The sequence below is a fragment of the Danio aesculapii genome, chromosome 13, assembly GCF_903798145.1.
Source record: "Danio aesculapii chromosome 13, fDanAes4.1, whole genome shotgun sequence".
Classification (NCBI taxonomy): domain Eukaryota; kingdom Metazoa; phylum Chordata; class Actinopteri; order Cypriniformes; family Danionidae; genus Danio; species Danio aesculapii.
The window spans coordinates 3,008,198-3,026,786 of NC_079447.1; the positions used below are offsets into that span (position 1 = coordinate 3,008,198).

At 28.0% G+C, this 18,589-nt stretch overlaps 1 protein-coding gene across 1 annotated transcript in view; it reads left to right on the top strand.

Annotated features, from left to right (window-relative positions):
- The window catches only part of arid4b (AT-rich interaction domain 4B), a 159,693-nt gene that overhangs the window by 55,052 nt on the left and 86,052 nt on the right, over positions 1-18,589 (top strand). The window contains exons 4-6 of the mRNA XM_056470555.1: positions 6,054-6,119; positions 12,216-12,306; positions 16,763-16,842. Coding sequence (XP_056326530.1) covers positions 6,054-6,119; positions 12,216-12,306; positions 16,763-16,842 — 237 coding nt within the window. The remainder of the gene's footprint in view (positions 1-6,053; positions 6,120-12,215; positions 12,307-16,762; positions 16,843-18,589) is intronic.

The following is an 18,589-nucleotide window of genomic DNA, read 5'->3' on the forward strand; positions in this document are numbered from 1 at the left end:
TTAAACTGTCGGTTATGTTTAGGGAAGGGGTTGGGTGGGGGAATCAGTCAGTCATTCATTCAGTCAGTCAGTCAATCGACAGCGGCCTCTGGTGGATTTACGTGAGAACAGCAGGCACGAATAGCACTCACGAGAGAAATTTGAGATGTGAAAAAAGCGTACACAGCGGCCTCTGGTGGATTTACGTGAGAACAGCAGGCACGAATGGCACTCACGAGAGAAATTTGAGATGTGAAAAAGCTGTACACGCGGCCTCTGGTGGATTTACGTGAGAACAGCAGGCACGAATGGCGCTCACGAGAGAAATTTGAGATGTGAAAAAGCGTACACAGCGGCCTCTGGTGGATTTACGTGAGAACAGCAGGCACGAATGGCGCTCACGAGAGAAATTTGAGATGTGATTAAAGCGTACACAGCGGCCTCTGGTGGAATTTTACGTGAAAACAGCAGGCAACGAATGGCGCTAGTCGAGAGAAATTTGAGATGTGAAAAGCGTACACAGCGGCCTCTGGTGGATTTAAGTGAGAAACAGCAGGCAACGAATGGCGCTCACGAGAGAAATTTGAGATGTGAAAAAGCGTACACAGCGGCCTCTGGTGGATTTACTGTGAAAACAGCAGGCACGAATGGCGCCTCGCGAGAGAAATTGAGATGTGAAAAAGCGTACACAGCGGCCTCTGGTGGATTTACGTGAGAACAGCAGGCACGAATGGCGCTCACGAGAGAAATTTGAGATGTGAAAAAGCGTACACAGCGACCGCTGGTGGATTTTCGAAAACAAAAACTGCAAAAAACGTATCTCCTGGCACATATCTGGCGCTCTCCAGAAATGTATATAGGGGTACGTTTTCAGAATGAGCCTGGGTTGCTTAAAAGGCAAATGTTTTACTGCTCAGTGGATAAAAACGACTACACTGTAAAAAAAATGTATATCAAATACTATATTATTATATTATTACTATATTATTAGTTAATCGGATTTTGTTTTACAAAGTTTAACTTGATATATTTAGTCAGTTTGATTGTAAGTTGTAGATGACTAGAAAAGTTCATTTGATTCAACTAGAAAATGTAAAGCAGCAAGAATGTTTCTACAGTGTGGGGCCGCACAATATATCATTTCAGCATCGATATCGCAGTGTGCAGAGTTGTAGTAGTCACATATGCAGCGTCAGTTCAGTTTATGTGTAGTTTTCTCCTGGTGCACACATCCAAACACATGCGCTATAGAGGAATTGAATGAACTAAATTGGCTGTAGTGTATGAGTGTGTATGGGTGTTTCCCTGTACTGGGTTGCAGCTGGATGGGCATCCGCTGTGTAAAACATATTCTGGAATAGTTGGCGGTTCATTCCGCTGTGGCGACCCCTGATAAATAAGGGGCTAAGCCGAAGGAAAATGAATGAAAAATTGGTCTGCCTCCTCATGTTCTTCAGCTGATGGCTCTCTGATGTTTTATAATTCCTCTCTCATAGCGCTGAAATGTGATTAGCTTCTGCTTGCAAACCAGAGACCTTGTTCAAGGTTGTAATCATATTCCTGCCGGTTGTACTACTGATGACATTCATCTATCGCTCGCTCTCTCTCTCTCTCTCTCTCTCTCTCTCTCTCTCTCTCTCTCTCTCTCTCTCTCTCTCTCTCTCAGTAATTGCTTTATTGGCATGACAAATATTACAAATGTATTGCCAAAGCATTTATAAAGTTCACATTCAAAGAACATACTGTACATGTATATTAAATTAAAATAAAAAAACATAGTAAGAGTTTTCCCCACAAGTCTAAACACATGTGATATAGGTGAAATAGGTACGCTAAATTGTCCGTAGTGTATGTGTGTGAATGAGTGTGTGTGTGGATGTTTCAGCTGGAAGCGCATCCGCTGCGTAAAACATATGCTGGATAAGTTGGCGGTTCATTCCGCAGTGGCGACCCCAGATTAATAAAGGGACTAAGCTGAAAAGAAAATTAATAAATGAATGGTTTTTATTAAATGATTGTAAAAATCTGTCTGGCTTTTATTCTCTCTGAGGTTTTAATGTGCTTTAGTGGTGTTCATGCATTAGTTAAAGCAGAGTCTTTACCAGGCACTTTCACACTTCAGTGTGTTACAGAAACAAGTGCGGTGTGTTACAGCTTGTCTGCTGTCTGTGTCTTTATGTACATCAACAGTGATGACATGTGCCGTCTCTATAAATATACATATATTATACATGCTACCTGACATAAGTCTTGTGGTCGTTCCCAGTTGTAAGAGCAACAAATATTAACTCGACTTCTAGTTGATCATTTGGAAAAGTGTCAGACGGTGGATTTTTCCCAATGAATCATCTGTTGAGCTGCATCCCAATCATCACCAATACTGCAGAAGACCTACTGGAACCCACATGGAGCCAAGATTCTCATAGAAATCAGTCAAGTTTGGTGAAGGAGAAATCATGGTTTAGGGTTATATTCAGTATGGGGGTGTGCGAGAGATCTGCAGAGTGGATGATCAACATCAACAGCCTGAGGTATCAAGACATTAGTGCTGCTCATTACATTACAAACCACAGGAGAGGGCAAATTCTCCAGCAGGATAGCGCTCCTTCTCATACTTCAGCCTCCACATTAAAGATCCTGTTCGGGAACGGATATCCAGTTATACAGGACATGCAACATTATCAGCCCTCCTGTGGTGGATTTTTTTTCAAATAGATTTATTTATTTATTTATTTATTTATTTATTTATTTTAGTTTTTAAACTGCTAACATCAATATTTTTAGCCCCATCCTATTTTTTCCTATTGATTGGCTACAGAACAAACCACTGTTGTCAAATGATTTGCCTAATTCATTCATTCAGTTTCTTTTCATCTTAGTCCCGTTATTAATCTGTGGTCGCCACAGCGGAATGAACCGCCAACTTATCCAGCAAATGTTTTACACAGCGGATGCCCTTCCAGCTGCAACCCATCTCTGGGAAACATCCATACACACTCATTCACTATGGCCAATTTAGCTTACACAGAGGAAACCCACGCGAACACATACATGTATATGTATATATTCAGTTGAAGTCAAAATTTTTAACCCACCTTTTTAAAATATTTCCCAAATGATGTTTCAGGAAATTTTCACAGTATGCCTGACAATATTTTTTCTGCTGGAGAAAGTCTTATTTGTTTTATTTCGGCTAGAATAAAAGCAGTTTTTAATTTTTAAACACCATTTTAAGGTCAAAATTATTAGCCCCTTTATTAGCTATATATTTTTCGATAGTCTACAGAACAAACCATCATTATACAATAACTTGCCTAATTACCCTAACCTGCCTAGTTACCCTAATTACCCTAGTTAAGCCTTTAAATGTCACTTTAAGCTGTATAGAAGTGTCTTGAAGAATATCTAGTCTAATATTTTTTACTGTCATCATTACAAAGAGAAAATAAGAGTGTATAATAAATATATAACTGTTTAATATATAATATTTACAAGTAATAATAATATTAGAAATGAGTTATTAAAACTAATATGATTAGAAATGTGTTGAAGAAATCTGCTCTCCGTTAAACAGAAATTGGAAAAAAAAAATATATATATATACAAAAACTATATATATAGTTATATATATATCATAGTTTTATATATATATATATATATATATATATATATATATATATATATATATATATATATTTATATTTAGACACATATACAAAAACATTCCTTTTTTTCATTGCAAATCAGTTATCTACATAATACAGTGATTTTTTGTTATTGTTTAAATTCAGCATATCAATAATTAACGCAAAATAAAATGTGAAACAGTAATCTGAATAAATATGGATAAAGTCTTTTAACTGATTTTTAATCAGATTACTGATTTACATTTCAGAAACTACAAAAGCATTGGTTATTTATACTGTTTCTGTCTGGTGATGTGGAGATGACACTCTTCTTCACTGATTTATGCTTGCTGTGAACCTAGATTACAGAAATCACTAATATTTTTATTCAGGTTTTTTATGATTGTGTGTGTGTGCGTGTCTGTGTGTGTAGTGTGTGTGTGTGTGTCTGTGTGTGTGTGGTGGTGTCTGTGTGTGACCTGCAGTGAAGTGATCAGATCTCCATCAGACGTACATGATGCTGGAGTGTGAGATTATTATCTGCTGTGACAATGAGACAAAAGCAGAAACAGTCAATCAGAAAGACTCACAGCAGCAGAAACTGCACTTCAGGCTTCTTCTTCACTATTAGCACGCTCGTATGTATTATATAATTCATAAATAGTTGAAGTCAAAATTATTAGCCTCCCTGTTTATTTTTTCCCCAATTTCTGTTTAACGTAGAGCAGATTTCTTCAACATCATAATAGTTTTAATAACTCATCTCTAATATTAGTATTACTTGTAAATATTATATATTAAATAGTTCTATATTTATTATACACTCTTATTTGATTTGCCATGATGACAGTAAATAATATTAGACTAGATATTCTTCAAGACTCTTCTATACAGCTTAAAGTGACATTTAAAGGCTTAACTAGGTTAATTAGGTTAACTAGGCAGGTTAGGGTAATTAGGCAAGTTATTGTATAATGATGGTTTGTTCTGTAGAGTATTGAAACAATATATAGCTTAAAGGGTCTAATAATTTTGACCATAAAATGGTTCATAAAAAATTAAAAACTGCTTTTATTCTAGCTGAAATAAAAGAAATAAGACTTTCTCCAGAAGAAAAAATATTATCAGACATACTGTGAAAATTTCCTTGCTCTGTTAAACATCATTTGGGAAACATTTAAAAAAGAAGAAAAAAAATTCAAAGGATGGCTAATAAATCTGACCTTAAATATGATATTCATATATATTATATGATTCGTATTATTATTTTTTAGTCACTAATAGTATTTATATTCATACTTATCTGTTTTGCTATAAAGTAAATGTAAAAAATAATCATTTATCAGTGCATTTTTGGAAAGAAATGTGAACGTACAAAAAATGTGTTAAACTAAATCACAATTAAAATATTAATTAATGGTGTGTGTATTTAGATTTCATATATTTCTGTTTTTTTTTCTTAATTAATTTGATATACATTCATTTATATCGTATGCATTAGAAAATTTCAAAGGGTTTGATTATTTATTTTTTAGTTTTGATTAAAAATAATAATAATATAATAATAATAATAATAATAATAAATATATATAATAATAATAATAATAATATCTAAAACTAATAATATATATATATATATATATATTTTTTTTTTTATTTATTTATTTAATTAAATTTTAATTGAATTTATTTTTTATTTTTATTTTTTATTTAGTTTTTTTATTTTACTTATTTATTTTATTTTAACTTTACCAAAAAGTTTTGATTTACAATTTTTTTATGCGTACAATGTAAATACAATGAATAAAAGAATAAACGTGCTACTGAATCAGCATAATTAAAATACATTTATGTCTTATATACAATACAAATACAAATAAAGTGTGTAAATAGCTAAAAAAAAGTTAACATGCAATTAAATTGGCATAATTAAAATAAATGAATTGTTGATGTAAAGTCATGGATTTATGTTTTACTCTTTCATGCATTGCCTGTAAATCATCTTGCCTACAAACTGCATTATTTATGTTTCCTCTTTGAGATTATGCAGGATTACATGTACTCTTGTGTTGAGTCTCTTGGAGTTGAAGTTCAGTAAATCTTCTTCCTGTTATTCAAATTGGACTTCCTGTGGGATGCTTTGAATTTTAATGTGTAGAAAAGGAGCGAGTGTTGATTCAGAAAGTTGCAGGACTCTGCTGTGTGGTGTATTTCTGGAAATCTGACATCTCGTTCCTCTTGCGCAGCATGTTTTGTCCGCCCCAGTTTCTGTATAATGATGTTGAGGCGCTGTGATTCGGTTCAGTGTTTGCTCTGATATCAACTGTGGGATGTTCAGCTCTCTGTGCTGTGAATCTGCCTTTCTGACTTCAGCGATCGATGAGTTTGGTCTTTAGGGAAGCCCTTCAGTGTTTACTCTCCTCATGATTGTGTATGTGTGTGTTTCAGGTCACCTTCAGACCGGATGCTTCGACTGCTGAGGTGCATGATGAACACATCAGAGGATTGCTGAAGGTGAGAGCACATCTGTACACATTTTATTTTAATTTATTTTATTTTATTGGGTGACGCAGTGGCGCAGTAGGTAGTGCTGTCGCCTCACAAGCAAGAAGGTCGCTAATTCGAGCCTCGGCTTGGTCAGTTGGCATTTCTGTGTGGAGTTTGCATGTTCTCTCCGCGTACGTGTGGGTTTGTCTCCGGGTGCTCCGGTTTCCCCTCGCAAACCAAAGACATGCGGTACAGGTGAATTGTGTTGGCTAAATTGTCTATAGTGTATGTGTTTGTGTGAATGAGTGTGTATGGATGTTTCCCAGAGATGGGTTGCAGCTGGAAAGGCATCCGCTGCGTAAAAAAACCATATGCTGGATAAGTTGGCGGTTTATTCCACTGTGGCGACCCCGGATTAATAAAGAGACTAAGCTGTAAAGAAAATGAATGAATATTATTTATTATTAAATATAATTGAATTTAATTTTTTTAAAATTATTTTATTAATTGTATTGTTTATTTATTTATTAATAATAGTAATAATAATAATAATAATAATAAATAAATTTTATTAAAATAAATTAAATAAAACAAAATTAAATTAAATTATTTAATTTTATTTAATTTTATTTGTTATTATTATTTTGTGTTTTTTTATTTTATTAAAAATTTATTTATTGATTTATTTTTATTCGTGGGGCTTAAGGTAAATTCACTATTGTTATTCTCCATACTTTATTGTTATTTTTCCCTTATTATACTGTATATTAGCTAGTCCCACAGTTTTTGTCCCAGACCCTTGATGAGGTCAAATCTTGACTGAGGAAACTAATCAGCATCTCAATACCATTTCAAAACCCTATGTAACTGATTCCAAAGACTGCAATTATAATAGACCTACATGAAAATGTTTGCTCATTTGACTCAGGCAACCAATCAGCATCTCAATATGATAATGAAGCTTTTAAGCCACACCCCCAAACCATTTAAAAACCCGATGTTACTGATTTCATAGACTTGCATTATAATAGGCCTACATGCACATCTTTACATAGCAGTTTTATTTAGACATGGGGGTGGGCTCATTTGAATCAGGCAACCAATCAGAGTCTCAATATGATATTGAAGCTCTTAAACCACGCCCCCAAACCATGAAAAACCTTTGTAACTGATTCCATAGACTGCCATTATAATAGGCCTACATGAAAATGTTTGCATAGCAGTTTTATATAGAAATGAGGGTGGGCTCATTTGACTGAGGCAACCAATCAGCATCTCAATATGATAATGAAGCTTTTAACAACACCCCCAAACCATTTAAAACTCAATGTAATTGATTCCAAAGACTTGCATCATAATAGGCCTACATGCATATGTTTGCATAGCAGTTTACATAGACATGAGGCTGGGCTCATTTGACTCAGGCAACCAATCAGCATCTCAGTATGATAATGGAGCTTTTAAACCACACCCCCAAACCATTTAAAAAGCTTATGTAACGGATTCCATAGACTTCCATTATAATAGGCCTACATGCAAATCTTTGCATGTCAGTTTTATATAGACATAGGGGTGAGCTCATTTGAATCAGGCAGCCAATCAGCATCTCAATATGAAAATGAAGCTCTTAAACCACGCCCCCAAACCATGAAAAACCTTTGTAACTGATTCCATAGACTGCCATTATAATAGGCCTACATGAATATGTTTGCATAGCAGTTTTATACAGACATAGGGGTGGGCTCATTTGACTCAGGCAACCTGCACTGAGATTTGTTTTCCTTATTTTGTTCTTCTTTTATTTTAAGCTCAATCATTAGTTTAAAGATCTCCTGGCAAAGCAGCCGTTGCATCTGTAGCTGCGATTATGAATATGACAGTAATTATTTTCCGCCGTCAGCTCATCAGAAAACACCTCGCTGGCAGAACAGTTTGCTTTGAGCTCTTAGTAACTCTTTTTTTTTTCAGAGAGAATAAATAACAGATATGCTCATGAGTGTCTTTATGAGCAGAGGTTTTAACAGCTCGAACACGACACAGAGGAGAGAAGCCCAGACTACATTAATAAACAGAGAGAGTTATTTACAAAAGTACTTGATAAATAAAGATATTGACTTAGAAGCAGGAGCTGACTCTGAATCACTTTAATGAGTCGTTATATTTTTAAATCTTTCTAAAATTCCACATCAGCATGATCAAAGTAGCTAATTTGCATATCGCCGAGCTGACCAATCAGAGCAGAATATATTAAATATTTTTTTACATGTAATAAAGAGATGAATTCGCCAAGAAAAATGTAATGGTGCAACAAGTGTGCTTTATTCTACATGCATTTTATTTTTATTTTTATTACATTTTTATTTTATAAATATTCATATATATATTTTCAGGTTTTTGTTATTTAATGTAATATAATTTAATATAATTTAATTTAATATAATTTAATAAATTATAAAATAATGTTTTGTATATTATAATATATAATAAAATATTATAAAAACCACATGCCGCTGGTTCGAGCCTCGGTTGGTGGTTCATTCCACTGTGGCGACCCCTGATTAATAAAGCGACTAAGCCGAAAAGAAAAATGAAAACATGAATGTATATCAATAAAAACGAAGGATTTCTCAGACTTCTATAAAGAAGTAATTTATATTTGTAAATAATAGTGTATAATTTGCTGTAAGTGTAAATGGTGACATACAGCCGTTGTTGATTATTACATTTTTTTGCTATCCAGTGGCCGTGAGGAATTTCATTATTATAATGATTAATAAATGATAATAAATAATATTTTATAAATGTCAAAATTGTTGACATGTTGTATGTTTTTTTACATTAGATATTTAAAAATGTAATGGTGCATTTCTTATATTATATATATATTATAATATATTATTAGAATGATTTAATATTATTAATATATAATAATATTAATAAAATAAATAATAACATAATACTCTTCAATTTTATTTAATTTTTTAACATTTTATATATAATTTTTTTCACGTTTTTGTGAAATCTCCCTTTATATGAATATGTTAATTTATTCTAAACATCTAATACAAGCTCAATATACAGTGTGTATGTATATATATTATTAGTCCCCCCCCCTTTTTTTTTATATTTCCCAAATGATGTTTAACAGAGCAAGAAAATTTTTACAGTATGTCTGATAATATTTTTTCTTCTGGAGAAAGTCTTATTTGTTTTATTTCGGCTAGAATAAAAGCAGTTTTTAATCTTTTAAAAAACATTTTAAGGTCAATATTATTAGCCCCCTTAAGCTATATATTTTTTTTCGATAGTCTACAGAACAAACTGTTATACAATAACTTTCCTAATTACCCTAACCTGCCTAATTAACCTAATTAACCTAGTTAAGCCTTTAAATGTAACTTTAAGCTGTATAGAAGTGTCTTGAAGAATATCTAGTCTAATATTATTTACTGTCATCATGACAAAGAGAAAATAAATCAGTTATTAGAAATGAGTTATTAAAACTATTATGATTAGAAATGTGTTGAAATCTGCTCTTCATTAAATAGAAATTGAGGAAAAAATAAACAGGAGGGCTAATAATTCTGACTTCAACTGTATATTATATTATATTATATTATATTATATTATATTATATTATATTATATTATGTTATATTATATTATATTATGTTATATTATATTATATTATATTATATTATATTATGTTATATTATGTTATGTTATATTATATTATATTATATTATATTATATTATATTATATTATATTATATTATATTATATTATATTATGTTATATTATATTATATTATGTTATATTATATTATGTTATATTATATTATGTTATATTATGTTATATTATATTATATTATATTATATTATGTTATATTATATTATATTATGTTATATTATATTATATTATATTATATTATATTATATTATATTATATTATATTATATTATATTATGTTATGTTATATTATATTATATTATATTATATTATATTATATTATATTATATTATATTATGTTATATTATATTATATTATATTATATTATATTATATTATATTATATTATGTTATATTATATTATATTATATTATATTATACTATATTATATTATACTATACTATACTATACTATACTATATTATATTATATTATATTATATTATATTATATTATATTATACTATATTATATTATATTATATTATATTATATTATATTATATTATATTATATTATATTATATTATACTATATTATATTATATTATATTATATTATACTATATTATATTATACTATACTATACTATATTATATTATATTATATTATATTATATTATATTATACTATATTATATTATACTATACTATACTATATTATATTAAATTATATTATATTATATTATATTATATTATATTATACTATATTAAATTATATTATATTATATTATATTATATTATATTATACTATACTATATTATACTAAATTATATTATATTATATTATATTATATTATATTATATTATATTATATTATACTATATTATATTATACTATACTATACTATATTATATTAAATTATATTATATTATATTATATTATATTATATTATATTATATTATATTATATTATACTATATTATATTAAATTATATTATATTATATTATATTATATTATATTATATTATATTATATTATATTATATTATATTATATTATATTATACTATATTAAATTATATTATATTATATTATATTATATTATATTATATTATATTATACTATACTATATTATATTTAATTATATTATATTATATTATATTATATTATATTATATTATACTATACTATATTATATTATATTATATTATATTAAATTATATTAGATTATATTATATTATATTATATTATATTATATTATATTATATTATACTATACTATATTATATTATATTATATTATATTATATTATATTATATTATACTATATTAAATTATATTATATTATATTATATTATATTATATTATATTATATTATATTATATTATATTATATTATATTATACTATATTAAATTATATTATATTATATTATATTATATTATACTATACTATATTATATTAAATTATATTATATTATATTATACTATACTATACTATACTATACTATACTATACTATATTAAATTATATTATTTTATATTATATTATAATAATATTAATAATATTCTTCATACATTTTTATTTATTTTGTAACATTTGTTTATATTTTTCTTTCAGGTTTTTGTGAAATATGAATACATTTTATATAAATATGTTAATTCATTATGTGTTTCTTCATGTGTTTTCATTTACTATTTTACATTTTAGATAAATAGTTTTTAAGTTTTTGTAAAATCTCCATTTATATTAATGTTCATTTATTATAAAGACTTATTATAGTTAATTTATTATAAAAATATATAAATATATATATATTGAAATTATATTCGTCTTTATAATAAATGAACATTACGTTTTCGGCTTAGTCCCTTTATTAATCTGGAGTCACCACAGCGGAATGAACCGCCAACTTATCCAGCACATGTTTTACACAGTTCATGCCCTTCCAGCTGCAACCCATTACTTGAAAACACCCATACAGTCTCATTCACACTCATACTCAATTTAGTTAAATTTAGTTCATCAATTAACCGCATATTACAAAATAATATTAATAACATGACAAATAAAAAAATATCCTTCAATCATTTTTATAATTTTTATTATTTTTTTACATTTTTTTATAAATATTTATGTATATATATATATTCAGGTTTTTGTGAAATATCCCTTTACATAAATGTGTTAATTTACTATAAACACCTGATCACATCTCCTTACTGTAGTACTGCCATGCTACATGTCTAAAGAAACCAGGAGAAGCCCTCAGAGGCGATGCTCTTTTAGTAATGTCAGCGATTATGTGGGAAAGAGAAATAAATTCAGCCTGTTTATCTCCAGCTTCAGTGTTTTGACAGCCGGTAGAGCAGAAAATCCAATTGCAGTGAGTGAAGAACGATGTGGTGCAACACCCTGAAACCCTGCGCCTGCTTCTGTCTGTCTGGGTGTCTGATGGAGGGTTTGTGTTTTAGGTGGGCGCTGTGGTTGAAGCCAGGAATCAGGACGGGATCTACCAGGAGGCCACAATCAACAAACTCACCGACGCTAGCTTGTACACTGTCGGTAAGTGCACTTCTACATTATTTTATTTTATTTTATTTTGGTAAATTTAATATTATTTTCTTTATTAAATTTAATTAATTTTATGTATTATATTATATTATATTATATTATATTATATTATATTTTATTATATTATATTATATTATATTATACTATACTATACTATACTATATTATATTATATTATATTATATTATATTATATTATATTATATTATATTATATTTTATTATATTATATTATATTATATTATACTATACTATACTATACTATATTATATTATATTATATTATATTATATTATATTATATTATATTATATTATATTTTATTATATTATATTATATTATATTATACTATACTATACTATACTATACTATACTATATTATATTATATTATATTATATTATATTATACTATACTATAATATACTATATTATACTATACTATACTATATTATATTATACTATACTATACTATATTATACTATACTGTACTATATTATATTGTACTATACTATACTATATTATACTATACTGTACTATATTATATTATACTATACTATACTATATTATACTATACTATACTATATTATATTATATTATACTATACTATACTATACTATACTATACTATACTATATTATACTATACTATACTATATTATACTATACTATACTATACTATACTATACTATACTATACTATACTATACTATATTATACTATACTATACTATACTATACTATACTATACTATACTATACTATATTATACTATACTATACTATAATATATTATACTATACTATAATATATTATACTATACTATACTATATTATATTATATTATATTATATAGTACAGTTATAAATTATTAAAATGTATTTAAATCTTAAATGCAATACAAAAATACCAAGATGATGAGTAAGTAATTTAGAAAAGTAAAAAATGTATTTAATGTATTTAATTAAATTTATTTATATATTAATTTTTAATAAATGATGTGTGATGATGAGTAAGTAATTTAGAAAAGTCCTAAATGTATACATTTAATAATGATTTATTTATTCATTTTTTAATAATTGTGTATGATGATGATGATCAGTAAGTAAATTAGAAAAGTATAAAATGTATTCTAATATTTATTTATTATTTATTTTAAATTAGAAGATGAGGGTAGCTTTTAATCCGGCCATTAGAAATCTAAAATTATAAATCTTATTTTTGTTTTAGATATTTGATTATTTCATTATTTATTTAGATTTTTTACAAATATATTTAAATAGTGAAAAAAATAGATCATTTCTCACGACGACTGAACATGCATATTATATTAGTTAAATATAAACACATTGGTAATGACAGTTGTATTGTTTAGCTGTTATTATTTTCATGCATTTAAGTGAGAAGCAGCAGGTTGTCGTGTCATATGACAGACATCAGTCTCTTTCCCTCACGAAACTATGCAACACTGTCATTATTTACCCTGTATACTTTTGATTTTGATGGCGTGTGTGTGTGTGTGTGCGTGTGTGTGTGCGTGTGTGTGTGCGTGCGTGCGTGCGTGTGCGTGTGCGTGTGTGTGCGTGTGTGTGTGTGTGTGTGTGTGTTCAGTAATGATGGTAAATCTGAGTCACAGCAGATGTTTCTCCAGCAGATGTCTTTAATTTGACTTCACTTCACTTTAGACCATATTGTAGCTCTTAATGAAGTTATAATGTGACTGGTGATGATTTACTCTAAGATTTACTGTGGTTTACTGCGGTGTCACCTGATGCTCCTGATAGAGACACTGAAGTGCAGGAGATGAGTGCGTTTATTTAAAGCAATCAATAATTCAATAGAAAAGGTTTCCCAGCTGGACTGGCCTTAATATCTAGACTTGCCATTATTTCAGCTGTAAGTGAATGAATGAGTAAATAAATAAATGAATGGATGAGTGAGTGAATGAGTAAATACATGAATGAATGAGCTAATGAATCAGTGAATGAGTAAATAAATGAGCAAGTAAACGAATGAGTAAACGAACAGTAAACAAATGAATGAATGAGTAAATGAACAAATGAATAAGTAAATGAACAAATAAGTAAATGAATGAATAAATGAATGAGTGAGTGAATGAATAAATAAAAAATTACGTAAATACATAAATTCATGAGTAAATGAACAGAACATATGAGCGAATAAATTAATTAGTGAATAAATGAATGAGTGAGTAAATGAATAAATAAATTAACGAATCAATGAGTAAATGAATGAATTAATGAGTAAATGAATGAGTTGAGTAAATGAAAGAGTGAATGAATGAGTGAATGAATAAATGAAAAAAGTAAATAAATGAATTAATGAGTAAATGAACAGAAGAAATGAGTGAGTGAATAAAGTGAGTGAATGAATGAGTACATGAACAAATGAGTGAGTGAACGAATTAATGAGTAAATGAATGAATAAATGAACAAATGAGTAAATTAATTAATTATTGAGTAAATGAATGAATGAACGAGTAAATGAAAGAGTGAATGAATGAAAAAAAATTATGAGTAAATAACTGACTTATTATGTAAATGAACAGAACAAATGAGTGAATGAATGAGTAAATGAACAAATAAGTGAGTGAGTGATAGAATGAGTAAACAAATGAGTAAATGAATGAACAAATGAGTAAATGAATGAATTAATTAATGAGTAAATGAACATAAGTGAGTGATAGGATGAGTAAACAAATTAGTAAATGAATGAATAAATGAACAAATGAGTAAATGAATTAATTAATGAGTAAACGAACGAATGAATGAATGAATTAGTAAATAAATGAGTGAGTGAATGAATAAACGAATGAGTGAATGAATGAGTAAATGAACAAATGCGTAAATGAGTAAATGAATGAGTAAATAGATGAATAAATTTACTAGAGATGAATTAGTGAATGAATGAGAAAATGAATGAGTAAATGAACAAATGAGTAAATGAGTGAATGAATGAGTATTGAGTGTATGAATTAGCAAATGAACAAATGAGTAAATGAATGAATGAGTAAATGAATGACAAAATGAACAAATGAGTAAATTAATTAATCGGTAAATGAACTAATGAATCAGTGAATTAATGAGTTAATGAATAAATTAAAAAATGAGTAAATCAATGAATTAATGAGTAAATGAACAGAACAAGTGAGTGAATAGATAAATTAGTGAATAAATGAATGAGTAAATTAATGAAAGAGTAAATGAATGAAAGTGAATGAATGAATGAATGAGTAAATGAATGAGTAAATGAATGAGTAAATAAATGAGTGAATGAATGAGTGAATGAATAAATGAAAAAGTAAATAAATGAATTAATGAGTAAATGAACAGAAGAAATGAGTGAATAGATAAATTAGTGAATGAATGAGTAAATGAATGAAAGAGTAAATGAATGAAAGAGTAAATGAATGAAAGTGAATGAATGAATGAATGAATGAATGAATGAGTAAATGAATGAGTAAATAAATGAGTGAATGAATGAGTGAATGAATAAATGAAAAAAGTAAATAAATGAATTAATGAGTAAATGAACAGAAGAAATGAGTGAATAGATAAATTAGTGAATAAATGAATGAGTAAATGAATGAAAGAGTAAATGAATGAAAGTGAATGAATGAATGAATGAATGAATGAATGAATGAATGAATGAATGAATGAGTAAATAAATGAGTGAATGAATGAGTGAATGAATAAATGAAAGACTGAATGATTGAATTAGTGAATAAATGAATGAGTAAATGAATGAAAGAATGAATAAGTAAAAATTAAGTAAGTATGAATTAGTAAGTAAATGAATGAATGATTAAATGAATGAGAGTGAATAAATGAATTAGTGAATAAATGAATGAGTAAATGAATGAATGAGTAAATGAACAAAAGAATGAATGAATCAGTAAATAAATGAAGAAATAAATGAATGAAAGTGAATGAATGAATTGGTGAATAAATGAATGAGTAAATAAATGAATGAGTAAATGAATAAAAGAATGAATGAATAAATCAGTAAATGAATGAAAGTGAATAAATGAATTAGTGAATGAATGAATGAGTAAATGAATAAAAGTGAATGAATGAATGAGCAAATAAATGAATGAAAGTGAATGAATGAATTAGTGAATAAATGAATGAGTGAATGTGAGTGTGTGTACCTGATTGTAAGTGTGTGTGTACGCATGTGTGTGCATGTCTGTGTACGTTTTTGTGTGTCTGTGTGCGTGCGTGTGTGTTTGTCTGACTGTGTACATGTTAGTGTGTGTACATGTGCGTATCTGTGTGCACATGTAAGTGTTTGTGTCTGTCTGTATGTCTGAGTGTGTGTGTGTGTATATGAGTATGTGTGTTTGTATAGGTGTAAGTGTATGCATGCTTCTGTGTGCTTATGTTAATGCATGTGTACTGTATATGCGTGTTTAATCTTTCCTCTCTGTCTCTCTCTGCAGTGTTTGATGACGGTGATGAGAAAACTCTGCGCCGCTCGTCTCTCTGTCTGAAAGGTGCAAGACACTTTGCTGAGAGTGAGGTGAGTGTCTGCCCTCATCACATCATCACTAGAGATCTCCGTTACATCACAACACATCCTGCTCACTGTAACAGCACACACAAATAACACTTACTTACCTCGGTATTAGTATTATTGTTTACTAAGTGATTAATTTCTGCATCAGAATATGCATGTGCATCATATAAATGTTAATATAATACAATATAATTAGAGTTGTCAAACGTTTAATCGCATCCAAAATAAAACTTTATATTTACTGTGTATATTTGTGCATACTGTGTATATTTTTGTGTCTATAAATGTATGCAGGACTATATTGTATAAAATGTAAATATATACACTACCTGATAAAAGTCTTGAGGTTGATCTCAGTTGGAAGAGCAACAAATAATAACTCGACTTCTAGTTGATCATTTGGAAAAGTGTCAGAAGGTGGATTTTTCCCGTGAATCATCTGTTGAGCTGCATCCCAATCATCACCAATACTGCAGAAGACCTACTGGAACCTGCATGGAAATCAGTCAAGTTTGGTGAAGGAAAAATCATGGTTTGGGGTTACATTCAGTATGGAGGCGTGTGAGAGATCTGCAGAGTGGATGAATGAATGAATGAATGGGTGAATGAATGAATGATTGAGTAAATGAACAAATGAGTAAATAAATGAATGAATGAATGAGTAAATGAACGAATGAAAGAGTGAATGAATAAATGAAAAAAAAATTGTAAAATGAATTAATGAGTACATGAACAACAGATAGGTGAATGAATGAATTAGCAAATAAATGAGAGTAAATGAATGAGTAAATGAACAAATGAGTAAATAAATTAATGAATGAGTGAATCAAAGAGTGAATAAATAAATGAAAAAAAAGTAAAATGAATTAATGAGTACATGAACAACAGATAGGTGAATGAATGAATTTGCGAATAAATGAGAGTAAATGAATGAATGAGTAAATGAACAAATGAGTAAATAAATTAATGAATGAGTGAATCAAAGAGTGAATGAATAAATGAAAAAAAATTGTAAAATGAATTAATGAGTACATGAACAACAGATAGGTGAATGAATGAATTAGCGAATAAATGAGAGTAAATGAATGAATGAGTAAATGAACAAATGAGTAAATAAATTAATGAATGAGTGAATCAAAGAGTGAATGAATAAATGAAAAAAAGTAAAATTAATTAATGAGTACATGAAAAACAGATAGGTGAATGAATGAATTAGCGAATAAATGAGAGTAAATGAATGAATGAGTAAATTAACAAATGAGTAAATAAATTAATGAATGAGTGAATCAAAGAGTGAATGAATAAATGAAAAAAAAAGTAAAATGAATTAATGAGTACATGAACAACAGATAGGTGAATGAATGAATTAGCAAATAAATGAGAGTAAATGAATGAATGAGTAAATGAACAAATGAGTAAATAATGAATGAGTGAATCAAAGAGTGAATGAATAAATGAAAAAAAATTGTAAAATGAATTATTGAGTACATGAACAACAGATAGGTGAATGAATAAATTAGCGAATGAATGAGAGTAAATGAATGAATGAGTAAATGAATATGTAAATATATGAATGAATTAACTAATAAATAAGTGAACGAAAGAGTAAATGAATGAATGAATAAGTAAATGAATGGGTGAGTGAACAAATGAGTGGGTGAATGAATGAGAAAATGAACAAACGAGTATAGGAATTAATTAATTAATGAGTGAAGGAATGAATAAATGAAAAGAAAATGAGCAAAATAAT